Below are 15,390 nucleotides of genomic sequence, written 5' to 3' on the forward strand. Positions count from 1 at the left end.
CTACATATACATCTACCTTCAATGTTTTGTTAATTTCCTTAATTATTGTAAAGAGAACTGTTTCATAATGTTAGTCACGTCAATTAAAATACAATGTATATATCAAAATATGTAAAACTGTTTCTAATTAACCTTGATGGTCCAATTTAATAAAGGAATGTACATTTATGTTTTATACTCTGCGTGTAGAAAATTATGTGCTAGAAGAAAATGTGGAATTAGGCTAACTCTCCACCGAACTAATAGCACTTATCGCCACGATATCGCGTCAATTAAAGTATAACCTTTACATGTAAAATATCATGACAATTTGAAGTAATTTGTATATATATAAAAACATCAAAAACTTTTACGCCGTGACTTCCAAACGACTGCATCAAATTGGACATTTTTTTGTGTCAATTATTGACTCCTATATATGTATATCTAAATAATTATGTTTGCTCGCAAATGAAAAAATAAAACGACTTTAATTACACCGACAAGTAGTATACCGTAGGGACACGAAAAAATAGTCAAGCAATTACGCGTTATCAAAGATTACTACTTAAGTAGGTCGGTAGGTCGATGAAAAAATAGTTATGTAAATACTTATTATTATTTTGTTCACTTATGTTTACGCAAATTTTACTCATTATAATGGAATAACTTATTCGGATTTTATCGCCGCTTGCTAAGTTTTTTAGATGCCCGACGTTTCGAATACTTTACAGCATCCATGGTCACGGAAGGACTCAGCCTAAAAAACATAATAAACCGCGATATAATGCAGAAAAGTTCGTTTCATTATAATACACATTGTTAGATATAATTTGAAAAGTACTCATCAGATCTCTATTAAATTTAAATGGAACCACATAATACGCAACGCCTTTCGTTTAAAAAAAATATCGAAATCGGTCCACCCAGTCAAAAGTTCTCAAGTAAAATACATTAAAAAAATACAATCGAGTTGAGATCCTCATCCTTTTTGGAAGTTGGTTAAAAATGTAGTACAATGTTCGCTTGGTGTTGTACACTGTGTTTTAATTATCTTTTATAATTATAATGAAACAACTTTTTCGGATTTTATCGCGGTTTATTAATTTATTTATTTTTTGATGGTATATTAATAAAAACGTTTGTCGTTGAACGTGCGTTACAGACTGCTTGATATGTTTTAAATCAATCTTCTAAGTTGTATTTCGTAAATACCGTATCTTTAATTATGCAAAATACTAAAAATATTTTTTTTTCAAACAACATTTTTTTGTAAATTTTTCTGTGTCAGTGATGTGTTAAAATAACTTTGTTTACAAACGAACTTTATAAGCAAAATGTGTTTTTGCTACCGATCTTGTTGATGTTGTTTTCCTCTGCTCATAAAACACAATGCCATTATAATGGGCAAGGCCGATGAAGAAGAACTCCTGTGTTTTTCGTTAATAATAAGGAACATTTTGGGACAAGTACAGTGGTCACTTTTATGAGTCTTATTGAAGCGTTTTAAAGACTATATGTTAAATAATAAATAAAAAACTTGTCTATACTTATTAAGGTTTTAAAAACGATTGGGTTGTATTTAACGATATTTTAATGGTAAACATAAACTTTATTTTCATTTTTATAAAGGAAATAATCTATTTCCACACTCTTACAACTCAATGACAGTTTGACAATTTAGTGTATAATTATATCTTATAGATACTGCGTGACTCACTCATCTGACTTTATTGATTAATAATACTAGTTAATCTGTACTACTATAATTACGTGAATCATAGCGGCATATTTTATAGCATATTATTACAAACTTTACTAAGCTAAGAATAGTAAAATGCAACGTTACAAAACTTTTTACTTTTTAAGTTTCCTTTGTCAGAGGCATATTAAATTCTTAACTTCAAATTAATTTTAATGTCCGCGAACTCATTATATAATTTCTAAATTTTTTTTGGCACATTTTAAAATTTAAAAATAGTACATTTTTCTTTAACGTTGATAGCTAAAACTATTTGATGCTATATAACGCTATTTTTTCATAGAACAAAAAACCTTACGAGGTCAATTGTGGAACATTTCATTGCCATTACAGAACAAAGCTCTCAGTAGGCTATAATTGAATGAGATGCCCCGCTGGCTACGAATTGTATTGAAACCATCAAACACTCAATAGTATTAGCAATATACGATATTAGTTTTTTATTTACACTTGAACATCTAACTTTATTAAATCCGAATATACATACAATGTAACAAAAAAAAGTTGAGAAATTTATGATTTATGCAGAAACGATACCTAAGGATAATCATTTATTATTTCATATTTTTATATCGCTCATTTGCGACAAGATAGACATTTCTCAAAATTTATGATTTTTTAGTTAACAATACAGTTGTGTAGGAATAAATGCGCTCAATTTACTGTAAGAACGTCATTTCTCTAAGCTGTCCAGTAAGACAGAGAGCGCAGATATTCGCGTTTGTGCCGTTATAGTATTGTCCCTTTCGTTTCGGCGACTTGGGACAACATCGACATTATTTTAGTGGTGTTGTAACAGTGCGAGCGGCAGGTTGTACTTGTGCTCTTGAAGAACGTCATTTTTTACGTAATAACGTTATTGCCGGTAAGTTAATGAAAATGATTTTAATACAATTTACAAGAATAATGTGTTTAGTATAAATAAGTCGTTAGTGCTGATTATATTTCAATAATTCAGTATACGCATATTTCGTGTTATGACGATATCGCTGAGAAAATTAACAACCATTGGAGTATTATAACGAGTTATGACGTTTTTGTTAACAAAGAAAAAAATTAATTAATATTTCAAAAAAATATATCTACACTTATGCCATTACAATTTAAAATAATTTGCATTATTTATGGTAAAACTTAGCAACATTTTGTAATAAAACGTTTTAGAAGATAATTCGAGACACGTTTTCTTATTTATGTATTAATTTTATAGCACTTTTCTTGCATATTTTTTAGTCGACAATGGTGTTTCCACATACCTCAAGAGGCAAAAGAATTTTGGCATTGATTGACAAGCATAATAATTCACCCATTGAAGAGGTTACGCCTAATGATACCAGTATGTGCTTTTGGTTTCTTTTGTAATTATATTTGTTCTTCGCGTATCTATTATAAAACTAACCTATTACTTTTCAGGCGATGAAAAAGCTAACCAAACATCATACGAGGTGAAAAGTTTACCTAATGAGAGTAGTTCTTCTTGCAGCTCGTCACCTAATTCAAATTCATCAGCTGATTCAGACTCATCAGATGAAACGTTTATTGAAGGTTAGTGTTTTGTTATGTTACTGTAGTGAATTGCATTTGCTTACGAAGATCTAAAATTAAATACTTATTATGTTTACATTTATTTTGCAGATAGTGATGATTCTGTCAAAGATCCGATGTATATTCCACCTGAGCAACTTTTTCAGCAGAAACGTGCTGAGTTCATAGAGACAATTGAGTGTTCAACTCCATTACCATCTACTTCAACGGCAGATAGACTCATAACTCTTTCTGAACCCCCTCCTCTCCCTTACCAGCGTAGTCCTGAGTCGCTAGTTGAACAGAGAAATAAGAATTACACTGCAACTAATTTCGATAGCGTAAACCCATTGTCATCAACTTCAATAGAAAATAGTATCAAAGCTTCATCTCCTGCAAGTCCGAAGGCAAAAAAAGGAAGAAAACGCAAAAGGAATGAAGAAAATTGGAAGAGAAATGTAAACAAAATGCTGCGAAATACTGGTAAAGCTTATAAAAGTGCTAGCAATAAAATAAAAGAAGAAAGAAAAATTAAAGAACCGTGCGGAGATAAATGTCGTTTACAATGTAAATCTAAACTATCTGAAGATGAAAGGATGTTATTATTTAAGAACTACTGGGCGTTAGGTGATAACAAAAAACAATGGGAATACATTTCAAAGAGTATGTCAATCATTACACCAAAATATCGTTACATTCGTGAAGGAGGAATAAGAAAACCTCGTAATAAGAATCACGCATTTCATTTTAAGTTACCCGATAAATCAGTGAGAGTTTGTAAAATATTCTTTAAGAACACCTTAGGTATTAATGACCGGCCAATTCGCACCGTTTTAGAAAAAGAAGATCAAGTGGCAAATTGTCTATTGGCTGATGACAAGCGCGGTAAACACGACAAACATCCGCGGGTTGACGAAGCAATCAAAAATGGCATTCGTGAATACATAGATGCGATACCAAAAATCGAGTCTCACTATACAAGATCCAATACAAGCAGAGTTTTCATAGATGGAAGTAAAAATATAGCCGACATTCACAAAGACTATGTGGCAATTCAACAAAAAAAAAATTTACCTTTCGGCAATTATGTCCTTTTTTACAAAATATTTACTCAAGAATTTAATATATCTTTTTTTAGCCCAAAAAAGGATATGTGTGATGTGTGTGCTGCCTTTGAAAACTCTGATAATAAAGAAAACCTAAAAGAAGAACATGATAAACATCTGAAGGAAAAAGAACTATGTCGCGCAGAGAAGGCAAAAGACAAATTAAATGAAAATATTGTAACAGCGGTCTATGATCTTCAGGCTGTATTTCAATGCCCCAAAGGTGATGTATCAGTCTTTTATTATAAATGTAAGTTAAATGTATTTAATTTTACAATTTGCGATTTAAAAACAAACAAAGTAGAATGTTTTGTTTGGGACGAGTCCAGTGCTAATAGAGGTGTGAATGACTTAGGAACTTGCGTATACAAGTATCTAGAACAGATTTCGTTACTCAATAGTGATAAAAGTCTTGACATTGTCTTTTACTCAGACAATTGCGCAGGCCAGCAAAAAAACAAGACAATTATTGCAATATATTTATTCGCATTACAAAAGTTCCCTAACCTCCAAACGATTACACATAAATATCTTATAAAAGGGCATACCCAAAACGAGGGTGATGCAGCTCATTCACTAATAGAAAGACAAGTAAAAAAACTGCTAAAAGCTGGACCAATGTACACACCAGAAGCCTTTATCGGTGCTATAAAAATGACTAGAAAAAACCCTGAACCATTTCATGTGAATGAGATGTGCACAGAAGATTTTGTTGATTGGAAAGATGCATGCACCCAAATGGGAGTCAATTTGACGAAGGACGAAGAAGGAAATTCAGTTAAGATTGGAAATATAAAAATTTTGAAGATTGAAAAGGATAACCCACGCATATTATTTTACAAGAACTCTTACGGAGAAGAAGAATTTAAAAAAGCAGAAATTATCAGAAAGAAGAAAAGGATTGACGTAAACGTCAAGAAAGCTTATGATTGTAAACCAGGCATATCGGACAGAAAAAAAGCAGATTTGTTAGATTTATTAAATAAAAACTTAATTCCACAGTTCTATGCCCGGTTTTACAATTCTTTGTAGAGTTTAGGGCAATATTATGATTCTAACAGTATTTTAATAGTTGTTTTGAATTATTTCTAATTATAATTGTTAATACTTATTTTATGATAACCACTGTTTCTTTTTATAAAGATTTTAATATGACTGTGTTGTAGTTCACTTTTGATTAATATATTAATAAAGTTTTTTCAATATCATATTTTGTTAATATTACTTTAAGTTTACCTCAAATTTAAAGTTATTTTTGAGTGTAATGTCATAAGTCTAAATATTACAAAAATATTTATATATTTATCAGCAACAACGACATAAGTATTACCCTGCTGCGGAAAAAATAGCACAGTATGTTTTGTGCGCTTTCTACGTAAGATTAAATATTTTAACAAAAAACTATACTAACCACACTACATTTTTGTCTAAATAAGTAACATAAAAAATCAATAATTAAGGTATAATTTTAACTTGAAACTATAAAATTGCTCTCCTGTAAAATGATGTTTTTTAAGAAATGTCGTCCTTGTTGCAAATGAGCGATATATCTACTAGGATGGTAAGATTCCGGTTCGCGTGATGGTAAGCGTTTACATGGACGCCTGCATCACGAGGAACATTGCAAGCGCATTGTCGACTCTACTTCCGATCATCCTCCGATCTCTCTGGGAATTTGTCTTCTTTACTCACCACAGGAACATAGCACCACTTGAAAGCGGACTTATATGCTTTAGTCATTAGTAATAATAGTAGATGTGAAGGTACAATAATAGTAACTTATTAAAATTAACAAAAGATAAATTGAAATAATCATTTTTATGCCACTTAAAACATTTCTTGATTCATCTCCTCAAGAAATACAAAAATGTCTTTGTAAATTCAAGAAAATACAAAGAACAGATATATCACGAGATTCATATTTAAAATATCTTCTGTTCACAAAATCCGATTACCGGGAAATCCCTTGTGGGATTATGTCTGTGGTCAATGTAATCGATAGGGGTCATTTGATCTCTCGAAACTATTATGTTTAAAGCTTAGTTCAACGACGTTCTTGTTTAATAGCGACAATGCAGTTATAGTTAAAAGCACACAGTTATATACGTATATACTGTGATTTAATAAGAAATATTAATTTTTAGCAAATATTTACACGTTATATATTTTTATTAAGCTTATTGTTATTAATCTCTTACGACACCCACGGGAAAAGAGGGGGTGGCTACATTCTTTACTGCCGTAACCGCACAGCAAATTATGTATGGTCAACATAAATATTTGACATGTGCAATGTAATAATAATAATAATAATAATATTTATTTATTTCAAATATTTGGTACATAACAAAAACTATTTGTAACGATAATAACTACATTAGTATAAAACTGTGTCGCAGTCGAGTTATGAAATAAATAAATTTTTAAAATAAAAGTAGCCTAAGCTACGCCTTAATACACATCAGCTATTTTCAGCCGTTTCAGAGATTAGCCGGAACAAACAGACAGACAGAGAGACAAAAATTTTAAAAAATGTTAATTTGGTATATGTACCGTGTATACGTCCATATGCATTTAGTAAAAAGCGTTTATTTTAATATTACAAACAGACACTCCAATTTTATTTATTTTTATAGATTATTAAAGCACTGCCTTAAAAACGCAATATATCTATACATAAACATACACATAATACACGAGTTCATACAACAGTTTGAGAAAATCCTTGCTAACGAAATGTCCTTCAAATCTTCCTCACAGATCATTCAAAATCCTCTGACCCACAACACACAACTAATTTATAAGTTAGAAAAAGTAATACTCGTAATAAGTTTTGAGAACTAAAACCGAGATTAAATTAAATATTGGCGCACATTTTCTTTTAGTTTTAAACCTTTCTATTTAACTTTTCTATGAATATATCATCCTAAGCAAACAAATGTAATTGATCAACGTTTTACACGTATATTAAAGAAAATATGTATCAAATGCCTTATTATTCATTATTTTAACAAAAGTAGACTTATGGATATTTTTTTTTTTTAATTTCATTTTACTATAATTTTTTATATTATCATTTTATTTCTCCTACATAAGTTCCGAAAATGGGCTAAAGTTAGTAAGGAACTTGTCATTTGAACCCTAATAACACAATAAACTTAGAAATAATATTACTTCCAACGGGTAAACAATAACTTGTTACTTGTCTTGTGTCCCGTGTTGGTTACTGCTGTACCCGATCCCGAGTAAATTTCTAGGTTTTAAAGTGACTGTTCTTAATTTTTTTACCCCAACCTGTAATCATTAAGCTGATTTACAAAGTTTACATAAGTGAATATTTAGTTTATAAAAAATAATAGCAAATATAAACATTTATTTAAAAAAAATATATTTCCTACATATCTCGTAAATTTCTCATTTTCTTAGGTGTAACATACAACATGTATTCAATTGTGGATACTCCTTCATTGTACCACAGGCTACATTTAATGGCAAGTGATATGCCTATTGTGAAATTAGAAATTTGCACAGCCACCAAAGGGGAATCCGCATGCTCGTTCAAAGGAAATAACTTTGGGTCAAATCCTGGAGGGTCAGGATAGTATGTGATTATCCCCAAATGTTCCTTATCATAGGAATGTATCCCTTCACAGTATAACCATAACTTTTGACCCATCTTTATCCATTTCTTTACCTTTAATGGGGCGTTTATTTTATGTGCCTTATCTTCTTCTAACGGTTTCGCTGACCAGTTTAGCTGTTTATTTATTCTTATGACAATACAAGGACTGGTTCCATAACCAAATGGTGATGAACTACATGAACCCAAGTTTGTACTATTCTTAGTTTCTCTTTTTCTTCGTTTACTAAATAAATTTTCCAGTTCATTCACATATTTTGCGTAATCTTTAGGATCGTTCCTGTACCAAATAATTGGGTAGTTATTTAATGCGGTCGGAGTGGCTGTTAGACCAATACCATTGGTCGAGTAAGTTAGGAGTTCAACTTTGTCAATAGTTTGATAGTCATCGAGAATTTTAATCACTGATAAGGAACCAAAGAGGAATATCATTGTGTACGTGCTCAAAAAGACGAGATACATAATGGAATAGAGAATAATGTACAACCAGCTTTTACAAGTTCTGCCACAGAATAATTTTCTTTCTCTGTCATATACATAGTTGCAACAGCGTTTTCTCCATGATACTCTAGGTACGTTGGGGTCATATTCACTTGTTCCAATGGTACCTGGGTCTCTCGATGTTCCAGGGACGGGTAAAGAAGGGTGTTTGTTCTGAGTTCTTTTGTCCTTTCTTTTAAACATTACGCTTATAACTCTCTATATCTACATACATGTCTATAACACACGTTACGAATGTCATGCTATTGACAGTTGCATAATTTTTTTATAAATCTTCATGGCTATGGAACTGTAAAACAAAAAGTTGTTACATTTGTAACATACATTTATTCCGAAATTTTAAAATGTTACATACATCTATACTAATATTATAAAGAGATAAACGTTTCTAACTTTGTATGTTTGTAGGAGGTAATCTTCGCAAATACTGATCCGATCATAAAAATTCTTTATATATATATTTTATATATAGGCTATATTTTATTGTTACTGAAGAAAAATTTCAATGAAAAATAATAACTAACTAACTCAACGGGCTCAGTGACCCGAAGTGAGTCTTGGCCTCCGAAACAAGATTTCTCCACTTTGCACGATCTTGCGCGATTTCCCGCCAATTATCGGCTTGGATTTCACTCAAGTCTGCTTCAACCATATCCCTCCAGCGGTACCTGGGGCGACCCAGTGGTCTACGTCCAGTTGGTCGACCTAGATGCGCTCTCTTAACTGCTAAATGTAAAATAATAGCATATGTAAATCAAGTCGGAGAAATGCGAGCGAGATGGCATTTTACTATATATTTGCATCACAAAAATAATAATCAACGCCCAACGAAGTGGGCACGGGTCGGCTAGTTATTTATAATTCACAAATTGAGAACCAATTACTTATAGATAATTGCGGTATAAGTCATTTGACATTTCCCCATTGAATAGCTATACCGATACTCTGGGCAAACCATGCATCTGAAAGTACTGTGGTCACTATTGAAAGCAATGAGACGAAGTTAATTTTTCAGAAGCTATATTTATTACTGTATTAATGTAAATTAGCTGATAAATGTATCACTGTTTTTGAGATTTATAACGTTGAAATCTCTTCATAAATCCGGATTCTACTTAAACTTTTCCATTAAACAACATTAATCTTGAGTAGATCTAAATGTCTTATCTTAATTGAAAAATTTCTTGACTTTTATGTTTTAATTTAACAATTTTGCTAAAAGTACTTAGTTATTTTTACTACAATAATTAATGAATATATAAGTCATCATCATCATCATCATCATTTCAGTCTATCACAGCCCACTGCTGGACATAGGCCTCCACAAGTTCACGCCGAAAATAGTGTGAACTCATGTGTGTTATCCATAGTCACCACGCTGGGCAGGTGGGTTGGTGACTGCAAGGCTGGGTAGGCAGGGGAATATATAAGTATTTGACGAAAAATAATTTATTACTTCCTTGCCTAGATTTTCATGTAACTTTACATTTAAGCGTTATTTGAGTAATAAATACTTTTAAGTAATGGGGCTGTAGTATTTTACTTGTTAGTAAATTTTGATTTAATGATGTCATTATTATGTTTATTAAATGAGATCTTTAAAATATAATATACGGTTACCTTTCGTTATAGAGGTAGAAATTCAAAGGACCAAACACTCTGTATGTACGTGTATTACACGAGAATATTAGTATACATGACTAATGATATATAGTTGATGTTATATCTATAATTATTAAAATATATCTATAATAATTAATTGTATGTATAATTTTAATATATTTGTCTTTCAATTGTTTTATTTTATTATTATAAAAAGAGAAATAAAACTCAAATATCCCGCTAATAAATCAGAACGCAGTCAATGAATGAAGGCGTCTATTAATAAAAATATAACTTTGTTAAATTTTCAACGATTTAGAGACATCGAACAATTATATTCAAGTTTCATTGTTTGTACACTGACTATTCTCTTTTGATTCAACGTTATTACATTTCATTTAAATCTGGTTTTAAGATAAGTAAGACATTTTAAAATGCAATTTAAATATTTATAACGAACTCAGTACGATTGAAACGAATCTAAATTCGTTTTTCAAAGTCGTTGTCTTTTGATTTTATTTCTATGTTTGTCTTTTATTTAAGTATTTGTAGCTTATATATGTATAGTCATTTTATAAAAACGCTGAATTTTACCGCAATCCCATACTGAGAAAATTGGTTGTGCAGAATGAAACTGTCATAGTATTAATTCTATTCCAAGACGATTTGTGTATCAAGATAAAAATTTTCATTAGATTTTATTGAGACTTAAATTGTTTTTTTTGCCGGTTTTATGTACAATTAGGCCTGCAATTTCAGTAAAATTAAAAATGTCTCTGCAGAAAAAACGGATTTTGTAATTGAAGACATTATCAAAATTATAACGATGAAAATATTACAGTATTAATGATTTTAATATAACGATAAATTAGTATGGACTCCAAGAATATCAAAATACACTAGATATAAAATTAATGATTCAGAAACAGAACTGATGATCCAAATTTATTTAAAACAGTGTTGTTCTTTTTGTGACGTTCGGAACCAAGAATGAGAAATTTACAGAAAGAAAAAAACTACATACATTTAATTCAATTGTTTGCATATGTCTATAATTTTACTCAAATATGTCTCATAAATATAAATTGTGTGTACATTCTATAATTTTCCAAAGAGTGACTGGAAAACTCACTTAAGTTGTGATAAATAAAGAACATATCATGTTCCATTCTTTTACATTATCAGGTATCGCCATATTGAGCCATTTCTTGTTTCAATAGCAATCTATTCTACAACTGCATAAGTCTCTTTATAATGCAAGTCGAGTCGGCCCCGTGTTTGCACAGCTTGTGCCGGTAACGAGGCAAATATTAGTCAATTTCGTTCAAAAGGAATTGACATTTGTACTTTATATTACTTATTTTTAGTATAGAGCATAGAAGAAAAATAGGTACGAGTACATACAGTAAAAGTAGCCACTAATTTTGTGACTAAGTTTTAATGTCTTCTAACTAATAAAAGTGAGACAAGTTATTTACCTTGACTTCACTTATTTTAGTTTCACACGTCAAAAATTTTCTAGACTAGCTGTGGTACTTAGTCCGCGTTGAATTAAACAAAAAAGTTATTGTTCGTTTCAAAGATTAGCCGGAACAATTAGATAGACAGACAAAAATTGTGAAAAATGTTATTTTGGTATATGTACCGTGTATACATATATATGCATTTAGTTAAAGCGGTTATTTTAATATTACAAACAGACACTCCAATTTTATTCATTTGTATAGATGATCGAAATATAAATTTAATAATTTAAAAAATAATATAATGTAATTAAACAAAGCATTTTAGCATTCTTGGCACAATTCCACACGGACATGATTTATACCAAAACTATCTGTAAATATTTAGTTCTTAAGTTGTGAATTGTAAATATGTATAATATTTTGTATAAATAAAATTATGTTGTTTATTAAACAAATATACATATACACATAATTGTAAACACATATCTTATCTAATTGCAATCAATCCAAGAAAACAAGTCATAATAAAAATAATCATAAAAAAACAAAAAAAAATTATAACACGAAACCGAAATAACTTTCGATTACCCATCGAATACCAAATACCTATAAGGATGAAAGGCGTCTCGATGATCGCAATTTAAAACAAATTGCCAGCCGCGTGCCGAATTCACCGTAGAAATATCTTGCCGTAAGGGATTTGGAAGCTAACATATAATGATAAATAAATATTTACTCGTTGTTTTGATAAAAGATGTCTTGGAAGTTACTTTTTAAAATTTTTTCGACATCGCGTTCAAATCCATTTCGGAGACGATATTTGTGCCAATACGAACTTATATGTATACAGTTGATGATATTATCCCGCGATAGGGAAATTACCCGCCAAACATTCAGCTTAGAGTTCCATCCAACTTATTTTGAAATTTCGTGTACTTTTAAAAATGCAACAAAATCTACACAAATAAATAAAATTAGAGTGTCTGTTTGTAATTAGGAAATAACCGCTTTTTACTAAATGTACATATACCAAAATAATATTTTTTACAATTTTTGTCTGTCTGCCTGTCTGTCTGTTTGTTCCGGCTAATCTCTGAAACGACTCAGCCGATTTTGACGGGACTTTCACTGGCAGATAGCTGATGTAATAAGGAATAACTTAGACGACTTTTATTTCAGATATTTATTTATTTTATAACTCTGCGAACTGAATAATAACTTTTTTGTTAAATTTCACGCGTACGAAGTCGCGGACACAGCTAGTTATTATTTTTTTTTGTTTATTTCAGACGAAGGTCCATACAAAGAAAAGCATACAAAATAGTTTACGTAAAACAAAGAAAATAGAACAAAATAAATCAAACACAAACAGAGAATTATATAGATTACATTACATTAAATATACCTAACATTCATCCACATCCATATAGTAACCGTGGTTCAATAAGTCCCGAGACTAAGTACTAAAAAAAGGTTTTTTTTATAAAATTAATTTTTATTCATCAACATAGTCTCCTCCAAGAGCGATACAGTCCCTCCAACGCTTTTCTAACTTTTCTATCCCATGTGTGTAGAACGATTTGTCTTTGGCTTCAAAATAAGCCTCCGTTGCTGCGATAACTTCACTATTTGAGTCAAATTTCTTACCCTGAAGCATTTTTTTGAGGTCTGCAAACAGCCAGTAATCGCTGGGGGCCAAGTCTGGCGAATAAGGGGGATGAGGAAGCAATTCGAAGCCCAATTCGTTAATTTTGGCCATCGTTCTCACGGACTTTTGACAAGGCGCGTTGTCCTGGTGAAACACCACTTTCTTTTTGTTCATGTGAGGCCGTTTATCCGCAATTTCGTACTTCAATCGCTCCAATAAGCACATGTAATAGTCACTATTTATATTTTGCCCCTTTTCAAGGTAGTCGATGAAAAGTATTCCATGCGCATCCCAAAATATAGACGCCATAACCTTACCGGCCGATTTCTGAGTCTTTGGACGCTTCGGGCGGCTTTCACCAGCCCCTCTCCACTCCGCTGCCTGCCGATTGGATTCCGGAGTGAAATGGTATATCCAGGTTTAATCCATTGTTACATACCGACGTAAAAAATCCTTTTTATTATGATTCATCAGCGCCAAACATCGCTCTGAATCATTGATACGTTGTTCCTTTTGATTAGTTGTAAACAAACGCGGCACCCACTTAGAAAAAAGCTTTTTCATGGCCAAATTTTTATGTAAAATAGTGAAAACACTACCAGCTGAAATCTTCACTATCTCGGCTATCTCTCGCACTTTTACCTTCCGATCTTCCAATACGATTTTGAGGACTTGGTTAATATTTTGTTGAGTCACTGCTTCATTTGAACGACCTGAGCGTTCCCCATCATTGGTGTCCATGCGACCGCGTTTGAAGTCGGCATACCACCGACAAATGGTTGCTTTAGAGGGAGCTGATCCGGCATAACATTTTATAAGCCATTGCTGTGCTTCAACGGTATTTTTTTCCCATTAAAAAACAATGTTTTATCAACACGCGAAACTCGTTTTTTTCCATTGTACCGAAATTACAACCGTAGCGTCACTTAAATGTTTCAAAATCAATAATTTTATTGTTCCATTTTTAAAAATTTGACACATATTCTTGTATTGATAGCCAGTACTTTTTAAAAATCAAAAGAGTTTTTAATATATGCGCCATTTCCAGGTTAGTCTCGGGACTTATTGAACGATCTAGTATACCTACCCCGAGTAGAAATTTTTTCGTCTTCCTTAGAAGGACCGGACCAGGCATACCTGATCAGGACTAGATAAGGCATGTAACGCAGATGATTTGTCTGGACCTGATCAGGATAAGATGAGATTTCCTGATCGGGTCCAGATCAGGAAATCTCATCTCATCCTGATCAGCCGGTTCGGTCTGGTTCTTTTAAAAACACGAATGTATTTTCTTGAAAAAATTGTTTAGCAAAAAAAAAAGCGAATTGATATTATAAATGTTACTTAACATAATTATTATGATATTTATTTCCGTTTATTTTTTCCAATGTATTATTTTTTTATGTTTTTACTTTAAATATTAATTATTTCTAATTATTGTTATTTATTTTTATTTTAGTAACTAATTATTATTAATAATTAAATTGTATTTATTAACTTCTAATAATTAACTACTAATTAACTATTTCCTATTACTTACGACTGCTCCACTGTGCAGAAATGGACTCTCTGCTAGACTGATTCTATCCTGATCCGGTTCAGATACATGATCTGGTTGAGCTTGACCTTTTTTCTAGTCGGGACATTCATTTATCATCACAGACTAGTTACACCATGAGCAACATTTTATAATTATATAGAGAAAAGCTAACGATAAAACAAAGTAACAAACATAAATAAATAAATAAATTAATTAATTAATTATAAAATAAATAAATAAATAAATAAATAAATATTAAATTAAATAAATGGTATATTGTCAATCAATTTTTTTTTATTCAATTTAATTACATTATCTCATTGTCACAATATGTCACGATTGGAAAAAGAAAAGAAAAGAAAAATACTATCATTCCAGCCTATTGCAGTCCACTGCTGGACACAGGCGTCCACAAGTTCGCGCCAAAAATGCGTGAACTCATGTATGTTTCCCATAGTCACCACGCTGGGCAGGCGGGTTGGTGACCGCAGGGCTGGCTTTGTCGCACCTAAGACGCTGCTGCCCGTCTTCTGCCTGTGTGTTTCAAAGCCAGCGGTTAGATGGTTATCCCGCCATCGGTCGGCTTCTGTTATCCCTTAGTCGCCTCTTACGACACCCACGG

At 31.6% G+C, this 15,390-nt stretch overlaps 2 protein-coding genes across 2 annotated transcripts; one reads left to right on the forward strand and one right to left on the reverse strand.

The window, feature by feature from the left end:
• Nucleotides 1-2,382: 2,382 nt before the first annotated feature.
• LOC123657628 lies at nucleotides 2,383-5,403 on the forward strand. The gene is made up of 4 exons (XM_045593150.1): nucleotides 2,383-2,606; nucleotides 2,975-3,077; nucleotides 3,155-3,286; nucleotides 3,377-5,403. The coding sequence occupies exons 2-4, from the start codon at nucleotides 2,981-2,983 to the stop codon at nucleotides 5,401-5,403; spliced, it is 2,256 nt and encodes a 751-aa protein (XP_045449106.1). The 5' UTR covers nucleotides 2,383-2,606; nucleotides 2,975-2,980.
• A 2,362-nt stretch (nucleotides 5,404-7,765) lies between these two features.
• On the reverse strand, nucleotides 7,766-8,695 carry LOC123657630 (sodium/potassium-transporting ATPase subunit beta-2-like). The gene has a single exon (XM_045593151.1). It carries the CDS (start codon nucleotides 8,693-8,695, stop codon nucleotides 7,766-7,768), a length of 930 nt encoding a protein of 309 aa, XP_045449107.1.
• Nucleotides 8,696-15,390: the final 6,695 nt, after the last annotated feature.

Source organism: Melitaea cinxia, chromosome 11 (genome assembly GCF_905220565.1).
Source record: "Melitaea cinxia chromosome 11, ilMelCinx1.1, whole genome shotgun sequence".
Taxonomy (NCBI): Eukaryota; Metazoa; Arthropoda; class Insecta; order Lepidoptera; family Nymphalidae; genus Melitaea; species Melitaea cinxia.